Source organism: Nannobrachium achirus, assembly GCF_963921795.1.
Source record: "Nannobrachium achirus genome assembly, chromosome: 18".
Taxonomy (NCBI): domain Eukaryota; kingdom Metazoa; phylum Chordata; class Actinopteri; order Myctophiformes; family Myctophidae; genus Nannobrachium; species Nannobrachium achirus.
The window spans coordinates 59,270,336-59,291,108 of record NC_137825.1 but is presented as its reverse complement, the minus strand read 5'-3'; the positions used below and the strand labels follow the sequence as shown (position 1 = coordinate 59,291,108).

Genomic DNA, 20,773 nt, shown 5'->3' with positions numbered 1-20,773 from the left:
TTCAGTGCTAGGGCTTAAGACTAGGGATGGGACGATAAGTTATATTATCTTTTATCGTGATAAAATACACTTGCGATAATCGTATCGTAGAGATTTAATTTATCGTGATATCATCCTCCATCGTGCATTGGATCAATTCACTTTTTTTTATAGCCGAGCTGCATATCTGGTACCACTTAAACCCTCTATAATTGGTAAAAGGTAGTTATAATATACGTACTTGATACAGTCTTTTTTCACTCTATCAAATGTCTTTGCCAAAAAATAGCCGCATCGCAACGCGTTGTGAGCTTGTAGATCTATTTTTTGGATCTATTTTTTGGCAAATGTTCCGCCCCAGGGCAATGGATTTTGATTATCGCGGTTTCTTTTGTCACAATCGTGATATGACGTTTTCATATCGTCCCATCCCTACTCAGGTCATCACCACCACAGCCCTGGCGCGTTGGGACTTGGACCGCCAGGCGACAGTATAAAGCAGTGACTGTCACTATCAAAACCTCGACCAGCTGTCTGTCCACCGGCTTCGACTGCTCTCTTCGCATTCAATCCGACTTTTTCACCATTTCTCAGACGTTTGAATGCAGAGAGTATGCACTGGGTATCCACGGAGGAGTATCCACGGTATCCTGTTCACCGTGCACTTTGAAGTACGCATGCGCCGATATCTCTTGCCTTGAATATTATTCCCCTCAGGGGAATCGAACCCAAACCGTGGGTTTGTTGCATCCGTGCTCTACTGACTGAGCTAATGAACGGATGAAGTGACTCCTTTTTTGTGCATTTATCTATGACGTGGATAGTGGGGTAGATGTTGATAGTGAGGGACTGAATATTTACTATTCTGTCCATAACGGCACATAACTCGGTAACGCGGCTGAGTGGGATTGGGCCGCTCCGTCGGGGTCTGTGGCGTGGGGCGTTACACCGGGGAACAGAGCATACTTGGCATCTGGTTCGAGGCTGGGATTCACCTCAGGTTTTATTTTGCGCTCCTCTGAGGTTGACCACTAGATATCGACATTTTACTACTAATATCTCTGCATTTGGATACTGGATATCCAAGTATCCTGGATACTTTCTGCATTGAAGAGTCTGAAAGCATGTGAATATTTCGCATTAAGTGTGTTGATATCATTCGAACCAGGTGGTCTGTCAGTCTGTCACACGTCACACTTTTGCCCTGCTCATATCTCGGCAACCGTTGCCCCGATCCATGCCAAATTTTGCACACACACTCCTTGACTGCCAAACCACAACCTCCATCAATTCTCACATGACCCTCTTCTAGCGCCACCATGAGGCCGATTCTTGCAAAACACATTTTTGGACACTGCTCCTACAGATTTTGCCCTAAAATCACACAAATCGGGATACAGTATCTCTACACTTATGTCATCAACATGGATCTGTCCCATATAGCGCCACCATCAGGCTGATTTTTTGAAACACATTTTTGGACACTGCTCCTCAGATTTTGCCCTAAAATCACACTGCGACCTGACGGTGGCTTATCTCCCGATTAGAGAGTCTTACTGGTTTGTCAGAAAACGGTGTCAGTTGTTAAAATCGACAATATAAGAAGCCAATGAAAGAATTATCAAGCATTATTAATGTTATAACGTTATCAACTGGCCCCATGTGACCCACAGGTTCAGCTATTTGAGTATCCCTGGCCTAAAAGGCTAGTACGTTTTGCCGGTGGCCATTTGGTTGGGCGACTTAGCCCAGCAGTCAGCCTCTGTTCTTTTTCTAAAGAATCCGCTGTTGGCAGGCCTCGTTCCGCTGGTCTGGTTGGTCCAACGTTGCTGCTTAAGTGGGCCCATCCTGCCAGCCCCAGTTTGGCCAGCAACCAGCCATTCTTTACAGGTCTGCGTCTATTCTAGAGGGCTACAAAGGTTTAGTTTCCTGCCCAGATGCTGTGTGTGTGTGTGTGTGTGTGTGTGTGTGTGTGTGTGTGTGTGTGTGTGTGTGTGTGTGTGTGTGTGTGTGTGTGTGTGTGTGTGTGTGTGTGTGTGTGTGTGTGTGTGTGTGTGTGTGTGTGTGTACACATTTATATCCACTTCATGTGCTACACACACACACACACACACACGTACGCACAAACTTAAACAACATGGTGACATGACCTTTGTGAATATTGAATGCGTGGAAATGGGGTTAAGGTTTCATAGTGGGATATGAGGCTAACACGTGTTCGCTTCATGCATAATTGCAAACTCGCTGACCTCCTGAATCCAGATGAAGAGGGAGAGAGAGAGAGAGAGAGAGACGGGGAAAGAGAGACTTGTCAGTCCTGTGTTGTAGCAGCACGATCAATCTCCTATAGCCAAAAGATCACACGTTTTATCCCCGTATAAACGTTAATGAAGAACAGGGAGAAGGAGAGGTGTCCAGGGTTCCCACGGTCATGAAATTCCTGGAAATATTTTGAAATGACAAAAATATTTTTCCAGTACTGGAAAAGTTTTGGAATTGATCAAGGGTCCTGGGAAAAAAAATGCTATGCATTGTCTTTGGTTATTTATTTTGTTAATACCTCTGAAATGACAAATTAAACATGGGCCAAATTGTCAAATATTAGAGGCAGAAATTGTGAAAATAGCCGATCTACATGCTCACAACGCCTCGCGTTGCGAGGCGTTGTGAGCATGTAGATCTGCTATTTTCACAATAGAACCGTGTTATACAAAATTCCTTAACTCTTAGTGCTCGTCAGGGTGCCGGGGTCCCCAGTTAACACATCTGGTGCCAACCCCGAGTTTCCCGAGTTTGAAAAGGTACCACCCCTGTGCCAACCCCGAGTTTCCCTGTCTTTGGGCACTGTGCATAGGAGTAAGCGACCTGTTATTGAGCTGAATTATTGTTATACAGTATAGTCCTGAAAATTGGGTTAAATATTCTGGAAAAGTTTTGGAAATGAATTGGTAAAAATGTGTGGGAACCCTGGGTGTCAGCCAGGTGAGCATTTACATGCTCTGTGTTTTTCTTCTCTTTTCCATTGTTTTGAAAGCCAATTTACATACAGAAGAACGAACCGCAGCCTACATGTATGTTGTTGTTTGTGTTTTAACTTGCAAATACACTGCCGGGCCGGGCTTCCATACAAGATGCTTGTCTTCGTCACGATTCAAGAGAAACGGGGTGCCTTGTAGTGAGGTATATTTTTTAATATAGTATCGATTTTCAACATGACTTTTCCATAGTATCGATAATATCGATACTCAGTTTTTACCTCTCTTGTTGGTTTACACCAACGTTACTTTTATGTGTATCCTTCCTACTTTGGCTTATTCCTAGTTATTTTAAAGGCCTATTTGTACATAGAATGTGAAAACATCAAAGGCAGGCCTTTAAGAAGTGCACTACCATCAACCTCAAGAAGTTCTGTATTTTTCTTTTAATAAAAATAATTTTCTTTGCACTAAAATCACTGTCGTTGCGTGGCGTCGAAAATGGTATTGAGTATCGACATTTTTCAAAATATTTTATTGACGTTAGAAATCCAGTATCGTGACAAGCCTTGTGAGGAAATTGGTGTGAGTCTCAAAACATTTTGATATCAAAGACCCTCAGTTGAATTAGCATTAAGCCACAAACTCTCCATTTGATGCAGTTCTTTTCCTAATTTACATTGGAGTTCATTTTACTGAGATTGTAATGGGCGAACTGTGCACACAACAGTATTATTTAAACTCTCAGAATTGCATACCACCAAAGCGTCCACTTGGTTTCATGTGTGTACTCTTAGGAGTTACAGTCCCAATGTGTATACTCTTGGAGTTACACAAGCCTGATTTGTATGCTGTCAGGTTTGCATACCAAAGGGTCCATTGGTTCCATTTGTATACGTTGCGTCGTGCCGCAACGTCTCTCGCGGTAGGTCAGGATGTCCACATTGAAAAACATGTATTTTAATGAGATCTCATCGCTCGCGCTGCATCGCGTGCAGTGCGGATGAGCTGTAAGGGTGCGTCGCATCGCGAAAATGTATAGCGCTGAAGTGGCCAATTTGATTTATGTTTTGTAATTTGTAAATCAAAAATCTACAAAGTAACTAGTAACTAAAGTTTTCAAATAATTGTAGTGGAGTAAAAGTACAATATTTGCCTCTGAAATGTGGTGGATTATGTAGTGGAGTAGAAGTAAAAGTACAGAAAATTGGAAATACTCAAGTAAAAGCACCTGTGCTTAGTTACTTTACACCAGTGGTTCTCAAACTTTTCAGGCCACGACCCCCAAAATAATCATATTTTAACTGGGGACCCCCCACATGTAGATTGGCTAATTTCAAAATTTCTGCCTCTAATTTTTGACAATTTGGCCAATGTTTAATTTGTCATTTTAGAAGTATTAAAAAGTCCTTAAATTGTCACTTTAGAAATGTGCAGATACCCTCCATACACTTAAACGTTATGTTGGTTTGTTTACTGTTGAGTGAGAAAACACCATTGCACATTAACCCATTTAGAACGGGTACACATTTTGTGTATCATTATTTTATGCTTTAACTATTGAAAAATAGCAGATATACAAGCTCACAGCGCGGCACCGAGTGCCGCGCTGCGAGCTCGTAGATCTGCTATTTTTGAAAAGTCGTGAACATTAGAATTTTGACCCGATTCTATAAGTGTCTTTTGAATCCTTCTAATTCTAGGCCTAAATGGGTTAAGGTAATCATCAGAGGACCCCCCCCCCAAAAAAAAAAAATAATAATAATTTGGGGACCCCCCCTGGGGGTCCTGGCCCACAGGTTGAGAAACACTGCTTTACACCACGGCTGTGCCCCAGGTGGAGAGCCACTGCAGCAGTAGGGACTTGTGATGCCCTGAAGCAAGACTGTTTCTGTCTTGCCCTGAAGTTGGGCTGGAGAAGATGTCAAGTCTGAAGTATGTCAGCGTTCTCTCACATTGCCTTAACCCATTTAGGCCTAGAATTATTGACTGCTTTAACCAGTGAAAAATAGCAGATCTACAAGCTCACAGCGCGGCACCGAGTGCCGCGCTGCGAGCTTGTAGATCTGCTATTTTTGAAAAAGTCGTGAAAATGTGTGCAAATCTTTGAATATGTATTTTCAAAGCGAACGTTTGTAACTAAAATTTTGCTTCTGGGTGGTCCCTGGAACTAGATATTTTGAAATGGGGGTCCGTGGCCAAATAAATATCATTTTGGGGGTCCTTCACATGAAAAGGTTTGAGCACCACTGACATAGTAGTCTCTCAAGAACAGACTAACTGAGCTCCAGTTAAGTGAAAAGGACCTTTTCTTTGACGATGGCTGGCCAGATTGCTGACATAGAAACATAGGTTTTCTCCAAAAATCTTAGAAGGATTCAAAAGACACTTATAGAATCGGGTCAAAATTCTAATGTTCACGATTTTTCAAAAATAGCAGATCTACAAGCTTGCAGCGCGGCACTCGGTGCCGCGCTGTGAGCTTGTATATCTGCTATTTTTAAAGCATTTAAAGCATAAAATATTGCGTCATAATGTGTTCAGGCCTAAATGGGTTAACGTGCGTGCCAGATGAGCGGCAGTAGTACATTTGATTCTGTTCAATTTAAGGGTATTTTTTATACGGGTACAGTACCCGTTGTCGTTTTGGTGTCGTTACCAAAAACATTTCTAAGAACATCATCAATAGATTTCAGCCCTACAGGTAACCTGAGGTTTGTGTGCGTCAGTCAGGTCGTTGCTGTCCTGCGATGCTCCACATCTGCTGAACATCTGTCAAGCAGATGACGTGACCGTTGATCTGCAGACATTTTTCGGAAATGAAAACATGTCCACATGGACCACAACTGCAAAGACAAGAGAGATAGGATACATTACTTTTATTTCGTCAACATATCAAGCAGCCCTACAGCATGTAATCTACAGTACTGTGCACAATGCGTCCTTCTGTTTAACAGACTCGTTTTGATTAGCATTTTGTTTGTATTTTTGGTTTTCATTGCCTTCAGGTCAAGTGCCTGCCTGTTGTGTACGGTTCCAGTCTTGCTGCACAACAATTGTTCCGTGTGTTAATTCTAATACAAAAACATTGGAGCCATAGAGCTACATTCATCCAGAGGAGAAATTTGAATACAATTGCGCAGTGGTTCACATAAAGTGGGGTCCGAGGAGCCCCAGGGGTCCTTGAGGGGGTTTCAAGGGGTCCCCATCAAACTGTGTTACCGTTGCTAATTAAGAATAGCAGATATACAAGCTCACAGCACGCCAGGCCACTTAGTTGCTTAGGAGAAAAGCTATTTCATCTTTGGGTGGGTGGATGGGTGTTCACTGTTTGGAGCACAAAGTCTGCCCTGCTCTCAGTCAGCAAGGCACATACAGACATGTGCTTTGTGGCCCCAACAGACGCGGAATTGAAGCGGAGGACGGTCCTCGATCGCTCCAAGTCATTCTGGCGCATTTTAAAACTACTTATTAGCGGTCACCATTAACTGTTAGTGTTTACCGTTAATAGGGCATTAACGACTTGTGGTCTTTGCAAGTCGACTCGACTCAGTAAAAAGTTGAGTTGGAGTCGAGTTTATCGTTTGACGACGTCATCACATCACACACGACCCCCCAATTAATTATTTTGGGGGTCCCCAGATGATTAACTTTATGTGCAACATTGTTTTCTCTCTCAACTGTAAACAAACCAACATAACGTTTAAGTGTAACCCTAACCCTATGCCCTAACCGGTAACCAATTTTCTTAACGGTTAACCGTTGGCAATCCCTAAACTTAACATTAGCTTCAATGACTCGCATTAATTTAGTTCCATACGAACAGCTGTTTCATGTCCATGTTGTTTTCATTCGCTAGCACAGTGAAGAATGACAGGATAGCGAGAGAGGAGGGACGCTACAACACACATGTTCCCCTGACGTCTTTTGTTATCGTTTATTTGCACACGAGGGTCATCTCAGGATGACTGATCAGTTCACACTGCCATCAGATAATATGAGTCACATTAAATGCTGAATGTGAACCGAGCTACGTTAAATAGGGAACATGATTCTCTAAAAGACAAACAAAATAAACAATGTAAAATACAAATAAGCCTACTTGATGTGCAGATGTATAAACCTTCTATACAAGTGTATAGATATGTACATAGCTTCTACAAATCTGGTACTAAATCCCCCTCTCCCCCATTGCTGCTTTTTTCCTTTCTTTGTTTCTTGTTCTTTCGTTACAATTCAGTTTTATCGCTTATTGTATTATTCTAGTCGGTGCAGTCTTGTGAAACATGCTGCACCGACATTTCACTCAGTTTATTGATGTTGAAACACTCGAGTAGTAAACACTGAGAAAGAGCTGTACAAAGACATATAATTGTTCATTATTGGTTTGGTTGAATGCTTGATTCTGATTGGTCAATCACTGAATTCAGTGATAATGCCGGGGCTGGGCTCTACAACAGACTAATCAAAGGCTCAGAGCACCTGGCCACGCTGCTTGAATTGTTTGCAGTATCCAACATGATAAAGGTCTCCATATGTATAATCGACTTCTTTATAAACATATATATATATATATATATATATATATATATATATATATATATATATATATATATAAAACAAACAGTTGCTTTTATATTTGATTTGCAGCCGTGACCACAAACTAAAGTCTGTCTCAAGTTGTTATGAAGACACAGCTCAACCAGTGAGCCAGATTCTCCAACCAGTCAGTATCAGCAGCGCATATACGTCACTTTTAAGGCACCGCTTGGCCCAGCCCGGACCCACTCAAGGTATTGCCAGGCTACAGACATACCCAGCCAGCCAGCCAGCCAGCCACATAGCCAGCCAGCCAGCCACAGACATACCTGTCTATTGGGAGCGCTTTCACCGCACCAAAAAAAAACAACCTATGTTTCTATGTCAGCAATCTGGCCAGCCATCGTCAAAGAAAAGATCCTTTTCACTTAACTGGAGCTCAGTTAGTCTGTTCTTGAGAGACTGCTATGTCAGTAGTTCTCCAAACTTTTCATGTCAAGGACCCCCAAACTGATATTTATTTGGCCACGGACCCGCATCTCAAAATATCTAGTTCCAGGGACCACCCCCAGAAGCAAAATTTGAGTTACAAACTTTCACTTCAAAAATAAATATATTCAAAGATTTGCACACATTTTCACGACTTTTTCAAAAATAGCAGATCTACAAGCTCGCAGCGCGGCACTCGGTGCCGCGCTGTGAGCTTGTATATCTGCTATTTTTCACCGGTTAAAGCATTCAATAATTCTAGGCCTAAATGGGTTTTAAACTTCATTTTCACTGTTCTCTCCCTCTCTCTCTCTCTCTCTCTCTCTCTCTCTCTCTCTCTCTCTCTCTCTCTCAGGTCGTAACGAGCCTCTGAAGAAGGAGCGTCCCAAGTGGAAGAGCGACTACCCCATGACGGAGGGCCAGCTGCGGAGCAAGCGGGACGAGTTCTGGGACACGGCGCCGGCCTTCGAGGGCCGCAAGGAGATCTGGGACGCCCTGAAGGCTGCCGCCGTGGCCCTGGAGGGCAACGACCAGGAGCTGGCCCAGGCCATCGTGGACGGAGCCAGCATCACACTGCCACATGGTGAGCACGCACACACACACACACTTGGGCATTCACCAAATATTCGAATATTTGAATACTTTGAGGTCGAATAATTAGAATACTAAAAATCACTATTCGTGAATGCCCTAACGCACACGCACACACACACACACACACACACACACACACACACACACACACACACACACACACACACACTTAATTTATTTATGTCCACATAAGACCTATATAATACAAGGACTAGGACGATATGAAACTTTCATATCACGATTATTGTGACAAAAGAAATCGCGATTTACGGTATTATCGCGATAATCAAAAACCATTATCCTGGGGCAGAACATGTGCCAAGAAATATCAGATCTACAAGCTCACAACGCGTGTTGAGAGCTTGTAGATCGGCTATTTTTTGGCAAAGACATTTGATAGACTGAAAAAAGACTGTATCAAGTACGTATGTTATAACTATAAGTACCTTTTTACCAGAGGGTTTAAGTGCTACCAGAAATGCAGCTCTGCAAATAAAAGGTGAATTGATCCCAGTGCATGACGGAGGACGATATCACAATGAATTAAATCCCCACGATACGATTATCGTGAATGCTTTTTTATCACGATAAACGATAATATCGTGTATCGTCCCATCCCTAAAGCCCCTATCATAGTAGGCACCGCGGTGATAAGCTATCCACCGCGGTGTAGTCTTTTTAAGTCATAAAACTACAACATTACGTCATTACTCGCAGTGAAGAGCTATCCACCGCGAACCCCGACACATCTCTCTGTTTTTACTTTCAGACAGATTGACCCATCACCCCGTTCACTGATTGGTCGATCTAGTCAGTCACAGTGATAGGACTTCACCGTGACTGACTATGATGGCCTCCACTTGTTTTCTCACTTTAGGTGGATAGCTTTACACCGAAAATTTGCGGTGAATAGCTCTTCACCCTGGACTCTGATAGAGGCTTAACAAGGACACAAATATTACAAGGTGCTGTAAAAAGTGTACAGTCAGCAAATCTTGGACAAATACCCACACACCTTTCAGGTGTACAAACGGAGTCTTTGCCATGTTTGGCGGCTGCCAATGGTAGAAGAGAGTGCACAGAATTTCGCAAGCCGCTTGGCTGCTTGTTTTGGCATCGCAAGTAGTTGTAGGCCTCTAACAACAAACCTATGTATGTACACAGCCCTAGGCTGCCAAAGATGAACACATGTAACGCAAACAAACACTGCCACATGGTGAGAGAACACACGCACACTCACCACTGTTCATTTTGTAGATAAAACAATGACAATGTTCAACAACTACCTTTTTTCGCTTCTGAAAATGTAATAAAAACAAACAAAAACTAGATCCAGTAGTACGAAAAGACAAGTCATTTTATGGTTTTGGTTGCGCTCTGAAAATAGCCAATAGTACAAGCTCACAACGCGTCGCAAGCTTGTAGATCGGCTATTTTCAGCATGCAAGTGTAAAATCAGCCATTATGACGACATCAGGGCCTGTCAACAAAATCAGATTTAGTTGACTCAAATCTTGGATTGAAACTAAAACATTTCAGATGATGAAATATAAGCCAATAATGCACTGCCACATGGTTAGAGAACACACACAACACATAAACTCTATTATGCAACCCCCCCAGGGGCTTCGCAATGAATTCTGGGCCCTGGGTACAAGAATTCACTGTGGGCCCCCCCTGAATGTTCCTCATAGGGGGAGGGGTTTTAACCCATATCTCACGTTATGTCAATCACGTTTGGTCAATCACGTTTCGTATTTATTTTCGGAGCAGGGTTGATTTTTTCCGATTTTCGCAGCTGTTGCACTGAGTCCCTTGCTCTCTCTCTCTTTCCTCTCTCTCTCCCTGGCTTTTGGATTTTGGATTTCCAAAATGCAACGAAAACACGCAGTGCAGTGTGCAACCAGCTTTAGACTGGGAACGCATGATTACGCTTTAACTTTTGTAGATCTGCTATTTTTGAAATAGCAAACTTTTTCAAGTGAATTACCCCCAAAATTGTGTATTTAGCAACGGACCCCGTTTTCACGACTTAAAAACGAAAATAGCAGATCTACAAGCTTGCAGCGCTGTGAGCTTGTAGATCTGCTATTTTTCAATAGCTAAAGTATAAAATAATTAAGGTCCCTCCACCTTGGGCCCTAGTAACTCAGTCCCACTTTTTCCCCCCTTGTGAAGCCCCTGAACCCCACCCCACCACACACACACACACACACACACACACACACACACACACACACACACACACACACACACACACACACACACACACACACAGAGCTCCTTATTGCAACACTCAGAGGTGTGATGTCGTCTTGAACTTTTCTTTGCAGGCACTCTGACGGAGTGTTATGACGAGTTGGGCAACCGCTACCAGCTTCCTGTCTACTGTCTGGCTCCGCCCATCAACCTCATCTCAGAGCGAAGTGACGAGGACCCCAGCGACAGCCCCGAGCCCCCCATAGCAACCAAGAAGGAGTTCACACTCAAGGTGTGTGGTGTTTTTTGTTTCTTTTCTAGCAGTGGCTAGGGGTGGGCGATATGGTGATAAATATCGTTGAGACGATACAATGTCTCCACGATATGCCTTTTCAGAGGTATCGTATATATCATGATACAATGAGGGAGCCTTGTGAAAAGTCCTGTTTAATCGTTAATACATTCATTGCAGAATTCAATTTAAACCTGCATTTTGGTCTAAATCAGTAGTTCTCAAACTTTAAAATGTCAAGGTCTCCACTTAACTCTGACAGTATACATAAATAATACATAAATAGCTGGCACAAAATGCGTTAAAAGCATGGCATCTGAATGGATGACACTTTATCAAAACGTGCTGGAAAGGCTTGTTTTGAAGCTGCTTGAATTTGCAAGCCGTTTTGGCTCCAGCTGTAGGGTCTTAAAGCAAATTTCACAGGAAATACATTTGCAGCAAATGATTCAAGTGTCCAGCGCTACACAATGGTTGCTAAGCTGGTTTCGTACAGCAGACAACCTGAACCAAGCGCAGAGAGATGTATGAGACTGGTTAACTGCACTGCTTGAATGACCTCAGAGACAAAGAACGTCTGGTTGACATTCATTCCTGTCAACTATTTACCAAAGATTGGATACATGTGTATGGATACACAACCCGGCTCCATAAAACATTACCACTCTTAAAGTAACCGTGAGAAGGCTGTTTAGTCATCAAAACTGCTCACAAACTGTAACCGTTAAAGCATGGACAGCACTCAACACTTAATGCAGGGGCCTTCAACGTTTTCAGGCCAAGGACCCCTTATTTGAGAGAGAGATGAAGCAGGGACCCCCACAACCTTTTCATAGATTCCATATAGTTTAATAGTTTGACAGCACAATCATCAGTGTATTTTGGATTCATGTCAATTTGTGTTTTCAGATATTTAACTTCAACCGTCAATACATAATAAACTTGACCTTTCACTCTGTACTTAGTATGCTCTTTCCCCCCCTCTACACCAAACCTCTTTACCAAAAATAGCAGATCTACAATCTGCTTGTAGATCTGCTATGTTTGGCTAAAGTTCTCAGAATATGGACGTTAGGTTTCAATATAAAAAAGGAGGAAAAAGGTTTCTATCACACAAAGATTTGAAGGACCCTTGTAGTAACTCAGGACCCCCTAGGGGTCCTGGACCCCCTGCTGAAGACCCTTGACTTAATGGTATGTGACCATGTGAGTATAATCTACTAAACTAAAGAGAAAAAAACAGAGTTAAAGAAGTATATGATATAAGTCGTCGCCAGGACAGTAGAATATTAGATTTTGAGTGCAGTTGGTGTCAAGATTAAATCCCAAGTAGGAACCCAATCCAAATTGCTAGGTAGCAGTTACCCATAAAAATGAAGGAATCGGAATGGAAAATGTCCTAATCATTTAAGTGACCAGTCTTAATTCAAACCAGTATAGTTTCAGGACAGAAGTTTTCAGTGCTGGCTCTATCTCAGCCATTAATAATATACACAGTTTGTATTGGAATAGGAAATAATATTTACCTAACGCCTAAAAGAATGAATATATTTACCATCCACGGTAAACAGTTTGATCTTTTTACCATTAAATACACACACAGTTTGTTTTAGAATATTAAGTAATATTTACATGAAAGAATGAAGATATTTGTGTCATCTAAACATCTTTTTACGATGGCGGGGCCGATGAGCAGAATAGGAATCGGAAACCTGTAAATCGATAACATTCATTCAGGGGTCATCAAGTTGACAGTAAAGTGACAATTTAAGGACAATTAAATGCCTTTTTAATGCCTCAAAAAGGAAAAAAAAAAAAAATAACATTACTGCATTCATCAACAAACTCTACCATAAAATATGGTAAAACATTGGCCAAATTGTCAAATAATATAAGATAGAGGCAACCTTTTTTTTGTTTGTTTTTTTACCCCCACAATATTTATCTGTGGAACAGAGTTAAATAAACTCCTTCAATCCACTCTTTGTCAAATCCTGCCCCATTTTGCTCTGTTACTAGGTGGGACGAAAAAGCCAGGGCAGATTGTTTTTATAATGGAAGTGAATGGGGGGAAAAATGTTTTTCATAGCCTCATTATTGCTATTTAAAGTACCAAAAGAAAAACATCTACGTGATATTAATAAAAAAGGGAAAGGGGAAAATACATGTTTTAATTAGTTTAATCCTCTGAAACAGGCAGAGCACAGAGAGAGAGAGAGAGAAAGCGCAGTGCATCTTGGGTAGGACGTTGTGGAACTATAGGCTGGCTGTCAACATAACATGTATTTTAATTGTAATTCTGCCCATTTAAAATATAGCTACCCAATCAAATATCTTTGTTACATCATTATCGTTCATGTGCATTATAATGATGGAAATCGCTATGACCGCGCAGCGCCGTACTGCGCCCCGGCCGTGCTCCGCATCACGGCACCGCGGTGAAAGACTGAAGCGACTTTCTCCCACTGCATAACTCCACCCCCGGTAGCGAAAAGTGTTTTTTTTTCTTTCTGGTTGGCCAGTCAGGGAGTCTCAGGGACCAATCAGAAGGCTGACAAACGGTGGGGGTTGGGGGGGTCAAATATGATTCTTTTGAGGGGTTTACGTCCTGAAAAGCCTGAGAATAACTCCCTACCGTTTCCTCCCCCCTTTCCCCCCAGGTGCGTCTGTCGACGGGCAAGGACCTGCGCCTCAGCGCCAGCATGGCGGACACCATCGGCCAGCTGAAGAAGCAGCTGCAGGCGCAGGAGGACATCGACGCCACGCACCAGCGCTGGTTCTTCTCCGGCAAGCTGCTGACGGACAAGAGCCGCCTGCAGGACACCAAGATCCAGAAGGACTTTGTCATCCAGGTCATCGTCAACCCCCAGGCGCTCCCGTCATCGCCGCCGCCGCATCCCCCGCCGCCATCAACCACCACCACCACCACCACCACCGCCGCAACGACCCCGCCGACACCCGTCGACGACTCCCCTTCCCCCAATAACACCGACACCACCCCTCCCCCCTCCAACTGAGGATGGAGAAGGAGAGATTGGGGAATTGGGTGTGTGAGTGCGTGGTGTACGGGGGGAAGGCGGGATTATATTTTAGGGAGTTTGTTAGATGGCTGTTTTCTCGACGTCCGGTCCGGGAACGACCAGGGGGGTGTCGTACACATAGGGAGCATTTTATGGGTCTGTAGAACTCTTGTAGTCTGGGCATTTCGTGCAGTATTTTGATGGAATCGTGCACTTTACGATAGAAACATGAGATTTAGCTCACAGTTAGAACATGCCATATGGAACATGTTTGGCTATAGGGACATCACAGATTTGTCTTGGGAAACGTGTGGGAGCCAATCAAAGTTGGGCTCTCATAGACTTTACTATACAGTCAAATAATACAAAAAAGAAAATATGCGTAAAGTAGCATGTGAGGAGTCAAACTAGGGATTTTAGGTGATTCTGAATCCAATGCAAGCGTTTGTTTTACACGAAAAACATTCCGTTGGCTAAAAACGCACCCCATAAAACTATGGTTTAGTGATGAGTCGTCACTTCACAGTTTTGTGGGGGCCGACGGTGTTTCGGAAAGGAATACTTAAAGTATATATTTTTTTGAGCGGTGGTTACACCGTCTCCTATACGTGGCCGTGTGTGTATGTGTGCGTGTGTGTGTGTGTGCGTGTGTGTCTGTATGTAGCCTGAAGTACCTTTTTTGACCACACATGTTAAGGGAGGGGCGCTGTTGTTCAGGCCAGGCCAGACACACACACACACACACACACACACACACACACACACACACACACACACACACACACACACACACACACACACACCCACCCCACACACACAGGCACCCCTCCCCCCCCACGACCACCGCTCAGTTCACACGGGTGTGATTTTATTATTATTTTACTGTATAGTAAAGTCTATGAGAGTTTCCCAAGACAAATCTGCGATGGCCCTATAGCCAAAAATGTTCCATATGGCCTGTTCTAACTGTGTACCAAATTTCATGCTTCTATCATAAAGTGCACGATTTGTGCACGAAACGCTTGGACTATTGAGAGAGTACATAATGGAACCAAATGGACGGCTAGGCAGCCACCAATGTCATTTCCTCGGCCCCCCACAACCTCTCATTCCCACGCCAGTTCTGCATTTCTTGACCGCTGTGGCCGTTGATTGTGTGATATTTGTCGGTGACAATCGTCTTTTTTTCCGTCTTTTTTCCTTTTCACAAAACACTGATTTTACAGTGTAAGATTGGGGGTCCCTGAGAAAGCGATCACATGGGGCATCCAGGGCCTGACTAACGCATGTCAAAGTGGGGGTCCTTAACCCATCTAGACCGGGTACACATTTTGACACATTATATCATGCTTTAACTGTTGAAAAATAGCAGATATACAAACTCTGTGAGCATGTAGATCTGCTATTTTTGAAAAATCTTGAAAGTCCGTGCAAGTCTTTGAATAGTTTGTCCCGATTCTATAAGTGTCTTCTGAATCCTTCTAAGGTTTTTTTGAAAAACCTGTTTCTATGTCAGTGGTTCTCAAACCTTTTCATGTCAAGGACCCCCAAAATTACATGTATTTGGCCCCCGTCTCAAAATGTTTAGTTCCAGGGACCCCCCAGAAGCAAATTTTTGTTCACTCTGAAAATACATATATTCAAAGATTTGCACACAATTCTCACAACTTTTCAAAAATAGCAGATCTACAAGCTCGCAGCGAGGCACTCGTGCCACGCTTTGAGCTTGTATATCTGCTATTTTTCAATAGTTAAAGCATTCAATAATTCTAGGCCTTTATAATGAAAACCACAGAGACTTTTTATATATAACGCAACCCCAACCGACACTGTAAAACCATCACTGCCCATTTAACTCAGAAACTGTACAAACAGGCCTGTAAAGGTTCCATTTGTAAATTTTGCAGGGGGTCCACAGACCCATAAGCTGTCTATTTGGACCGCTGGTGGTCCCCGGGGACCCCCGACCGCTGAGGACCAGTGCTTTCAAATCACTTTAAAGAGGCAAAACTCTCGAGGACAGAGAAAAACTTTTATTTCGACGAGCAAAAAAAAAAAAAAAAAAAAAAACACATAAGGGAGAAACTCAAAAGTGCTGCTTGTTTTGTTGTTGTTTATTTCATCGGTGACCGTTATAAGAAGACATTATTTGTTTTTTGGCGTGCGACTCTCTCTCTCTCTGTCTGTCTGTCTGTCTCGATGCAGCCCCCATGACGGACAATTCCTGCTTCCATACGACGGGTCGTCTCTCTCTCTCTCTCTCTGTCCAACCGCTCTATGGTCTACTTGTCGGACTTCTAAAGGTTTTAATGTCCACCACCACCACTTCCGCCACCTTGTTCGCTAGCACGGCGTTAGGAAACGCCCTCCAGGAACGTGGAGACTGATGTTGGGGCGGGCGGTCACAGCTCTCCTTGAGAAGCAGTGGTTTTGGATAAACCCGTGGCAGTGCGGACCGTTTTTGTTTTCCCCGCTGAAAGTTGGAATATACACGCTTTTTTTTTGTTTTGCGTCCGGCAGTCTCTGCAGAGGTGTCGGGACGTTTGTTTTTGGAGAGGACCGGACGACCTCGTGGAAGAGAAGCTTCCCAACCGGACGTGTGGACCTTTGCTCCGGAAGTAGAAGAAAGACCACCCTGAACCAACCAACCCACCATAATATCAGTTTCTATCAGAGGTCCGTGTTCAGTGGTTCTCAAAGTGGGGGTCCTCAGTGGCCCTCGAGCCCCCCCTCATCCCCCCCCCCCCCCCCCCCCCAGCTTAAATTATTGATAGTTAGGGACCACATGGACCGGTCTGTGAACTCTTGAGAGCCAACAAGTGGAACCCTTTCGTTCTGTTTGTTTACTTTCAAGAGTTAAGGGGGTCCGTAGCCCTAGCGCACACGGACCTGGGGGTCCTTGAGATTAAAACGTTTGAGTGGGACTGGCCACCCCCCACCCCCACCACCACGGTGCACAACGCAGGGCTCTGCACTAAACGTAAAAAGTGCCAATTAGAAGAAAGAAAAAAACTATCGGCAGAGTTGTTTTCTTTTGCGTTGGTTTCAAAGCACATGTCTACTATACTTTTAGTTTGGACTTTGTTCGTTTTAAACCCCGGACTGGAATGTGTGCACTGCACTGCGAAGCCTTTCTCTCTCCCCCTCTCGCCTGAGGACAAACTGGGGGAGAGGAGACGGACAGACAGACAGAGAGACGATGATGCCATGTTGAAAAGGTACTGTGACCTGGCGAGCCTGGAGGAGTCTGGAGAAGTCAAAAGACGATCAACTGTTTTTGTTTCATTCTTCTTAAACTCCTTCTTTTACTTGGTGTTAAGAGAGATAATCTAAACCCAGCTTTTTTGCACACTTGGAAGATTATTACTATTATTTTCGTGGTAGTTTGTGTGCCTTCGATGAGATCAGACAACATAAATATATACAGTGAATATATATACATATATATATATATATATATATGTATATATGTATATATGTATATGTATATGTATATGTATATATATATATATATGTATATGTATATGTATATATATATATATATATATATATATATATATATATATATACAAATATCAAGCAAAATGCTAATTTTACTGCTAGGCAAAGCCTTCTGTCTTCTAGATTTCAGGAATTCTTAGATCTGTCTTAGATCAATCCAAACTTTAACGCCCCGCTGCCTTTAAAAACTAAATATGTGTCTGCCACCAGTCATGGATCCTAATACGAACTCTGTGTGTGCGTACGTGTTTGAGGGCCAGAGGTATGTCACGTGATCATCTGTGCAGTTATACCATTCAGACGGCTTCCCCTGTCAGCCCACAGTCTTTGAGTGTCCACCTCGGGTGTTACAGTAAAACAACATGATTATAAGCTATTAAATGGTGAAGTCGTTTAACATTCCACATAGTACAGTTATTTAGATTTTTTTTTTTTTTTTTGTAATTTCATGAGAAAATTACAAAACTACGAAATGTCATACATTTGAAAACAAATGTCTAAGAAGTGAAAATAGCCGAACTACAAATTGTATAGAATTGCAGTGTATAGAGGGCTTAAGTGGTTATGGTGTTTATACCACAGGTCTAGTTGCAGTTGCAAGATCAATTTACAACCCTCAAACACATGTTCAGCATTTTTTTGTCTTGTATTTCTTTTTCCCTCCCCAGCTCGCTGCAGTTCAATTTCTCCTTGCCTTTTTCCCCACCCGTTTTCTACCAGTGGTAGGGTCTTGGGTGGTCTTCTTTATCCTTGTAATGCAAACTTGAATAAGTAACTCAACCGCTCTCGTTCATACGTATGTATGTTGTATGTGCAATACACTATAGACCTCATAGATTGTGGACGCGTAGTAGAGCACTAGTCGGTCGGTGTCGATGGCATTGTCTTAACTTCCTGCACGCGCGCCACGTGGAAGTCCTGTTGTCTCAGTCACACCATCGCTCTGGCCTCACCTCTGATGTCTCTGTGGTCCTGAACTGTCTGTAGACACTTATTTTCTATCAGTTTCACACCCAGCGACTTGGTGGAGATGTTTTGGGCTTTTGACACATTCCTAAGCCAATCATTTGATGACCAAATGGCTCGTTGGAAGGCAACCGGAACTTGGCCTGTCATCAAGTTATTGACTTAGGAATGCATCAATAATGAATTAACCCATTTAGGCCTGAACACATTATGACGCAATATTTTATGCTTTAAATATAAAAAAATAGCAGATATACAAGCTCACAGCGCGGCACCGAGTGCCGCGCTGCGAGCTTGTAGATCTGCTATTTTTGAAAAGTCGTGAAAATTAGAATTTTGACCCGGATCTATAAGTGTCTTTTGAATCCTTCTAAGATTTTTGGAGAAAACCTATGTTTCTATGTCAGCAATCTGGCCAGCCATCGTCAAAGAAAAGGTCCTTTTCACTTAACTGGAGCTCAGTTAGTCTGTTCTTGACAGACTACTGTGTCAGTGGTGCTCAAACCTTTTCATGTGAAGGACCCCCAAAATGATATTTATTTGGCCACAGACCCCCATTTCAAAATATCTAGTTCCAGGGACCACCCAGAAGCAAAATTTGAGTTACAAACGTTCGCTTTGAAAATACACATATTCAAAGATTTGCGCACATTTTCACGACTTTTTCAAAAAATAGCAGATCTACAAGCTCGCAGCGCGGTGAGCTTGTATATCTGCTATTTTTCAATAGTTAAAGCAGTCAATAATCCTAGGCCTAAATGGGTTAAAAGGATCACCGTGAATTCAAGGCTTCATGGGCTGCGTAGCCTAATTGATAGAAAATAAGTATTTTGGGGGGTGAACTACTCCTTTTAAATATCCTTTCAGCATTTGTTAATACACAGGAGAACGGACAACAGTGTAGAGTAACATGTTAGCACATGGTTGTTTTAAGGAGAGCATTTCAGCATGTCGGCAGCACACCGTTATTCGCTCTAGTCCCAGACAGTCATCCATTATTTGACCTGATGTCATCCCCTGTCATCTCCTGTGTGTTTGTATGTGAAGGTTAGGGCTACCATTAAGCCGGGCTCAAAAGCTCTGGTGTCGATGGCGTTTTGTCCTCTTTAACAGTGTCGTCACTTATCTGTGAGCTGCCAGGTTTTTTTTATTTTCTTTTCCTTCTGATTTGTGTTCTAATGATGGAAGTTGTACAGGTCAAAAGGTTTCGTTCAGATTAAGGCTGGGTAATAAATGTATCCATACAGCTATACACATGATGCGACTAGAAATTGCCTGGAAATTTCATTTGGATCTCAGGATATCTTTCCTGTTTTCTTTTTTCTTTTTCTCTCCTTTACTTTTCTACGTACATTAAGTTAACAGATGTGTGAACTTGTAGAGCTGTATTTACCACAATAACATAATTGTTCATATTTTTGTTATCTCATCGCCCAGCCCCAGTTCACATCCAACCCTGTCCTCTCATTGTGGCCTTCTTTCACTCCTTATGGATTTGTTTTCTCAGTCAGTGATTATCTGACTGATGCATTTATTGTCTTATATACAGTATACAGTATATTGCAATGTTCGTCTCCACTATTAATAATCTTAAAACCGTTGGTCTCATCTGCGACTTCGAACCATTTCAACGCCACACGCAGCTGTTCGGATAAGATTTTAACATGCAGTGCAATACAAAAAAAAATATATATAAATATATCAAAATATAAATCACAAAATCCTAGTTGGTATCCGTCAAAAACAATCAGGATGATCTGTTTCAGTCGAAAGCGTTGACGCCTGTGAACCCTCGAACTCTGTCGGGAGGAAACCTTGTATGTTCAAAACTATTACTTTTCATGGATTCAAATTCCAAAACGGCAAAAGTAGCATATCGGCAAGTTCAAACCGTGTCGCTTCTTGCCGCGTTTCAAGCTTGCGGATCTGCTACTTTTGTGCTTTTGTGACACTAGTACGATCAGTGACACTAGTACGATCAAGCAAGGCGTTAATTTACGTTAATTTAAACACAAAAATATTACAATACAGAGATAAGAGGTTTCTGCCCGACGGCAGCCATGGTATTTCATGTTGTCTGTGACATTCTGTCATTGGTCAATGTCTGTCTTAACCCATTTAGGCCTAGAATTAGAAGGATTCAAAAGACACTTATAGAATCGGGTCAAAATTCTAATGTTCACGACTTTTCAAAAATAGCAGATCTACAAGCTCGCAGC

At 42.6% G+C, this 20,773-nt stretch overlaps 1 protein-coding gene across 1 annotated transcript in view; it reads left to right on the top strand.

The window, feature by feature from the left end:
• Positions 1-14,300, top strand: part of LOC308303568 (ubiquitin domain-containing protein 1-like) — a 39,341-nt gene extending 25,041 nt beyond the window's left edge. Inside the window, exons 3-5 of the mRNA XM_080747969.1 lie at positions 8,338-8,565; positions 10,910-11,067; positions 13,728-14,300. Coding sequence (XP_080604095.1) covers positions 8,338-8,565; positions 10,910-11,067; positions 13,728-14,084 — 743 coding nt within the window. The 3' untranslated portion in view covers positions 14,085-14,300. The remainder of the gene's footprint in view (positions 1-8,337; positions 8,566-10,909; positions 11,068-13,727) is intronic.
• The last annotated feature ends 6,473 nt before the right edge of the window (positions 14,301-20,773 follow it).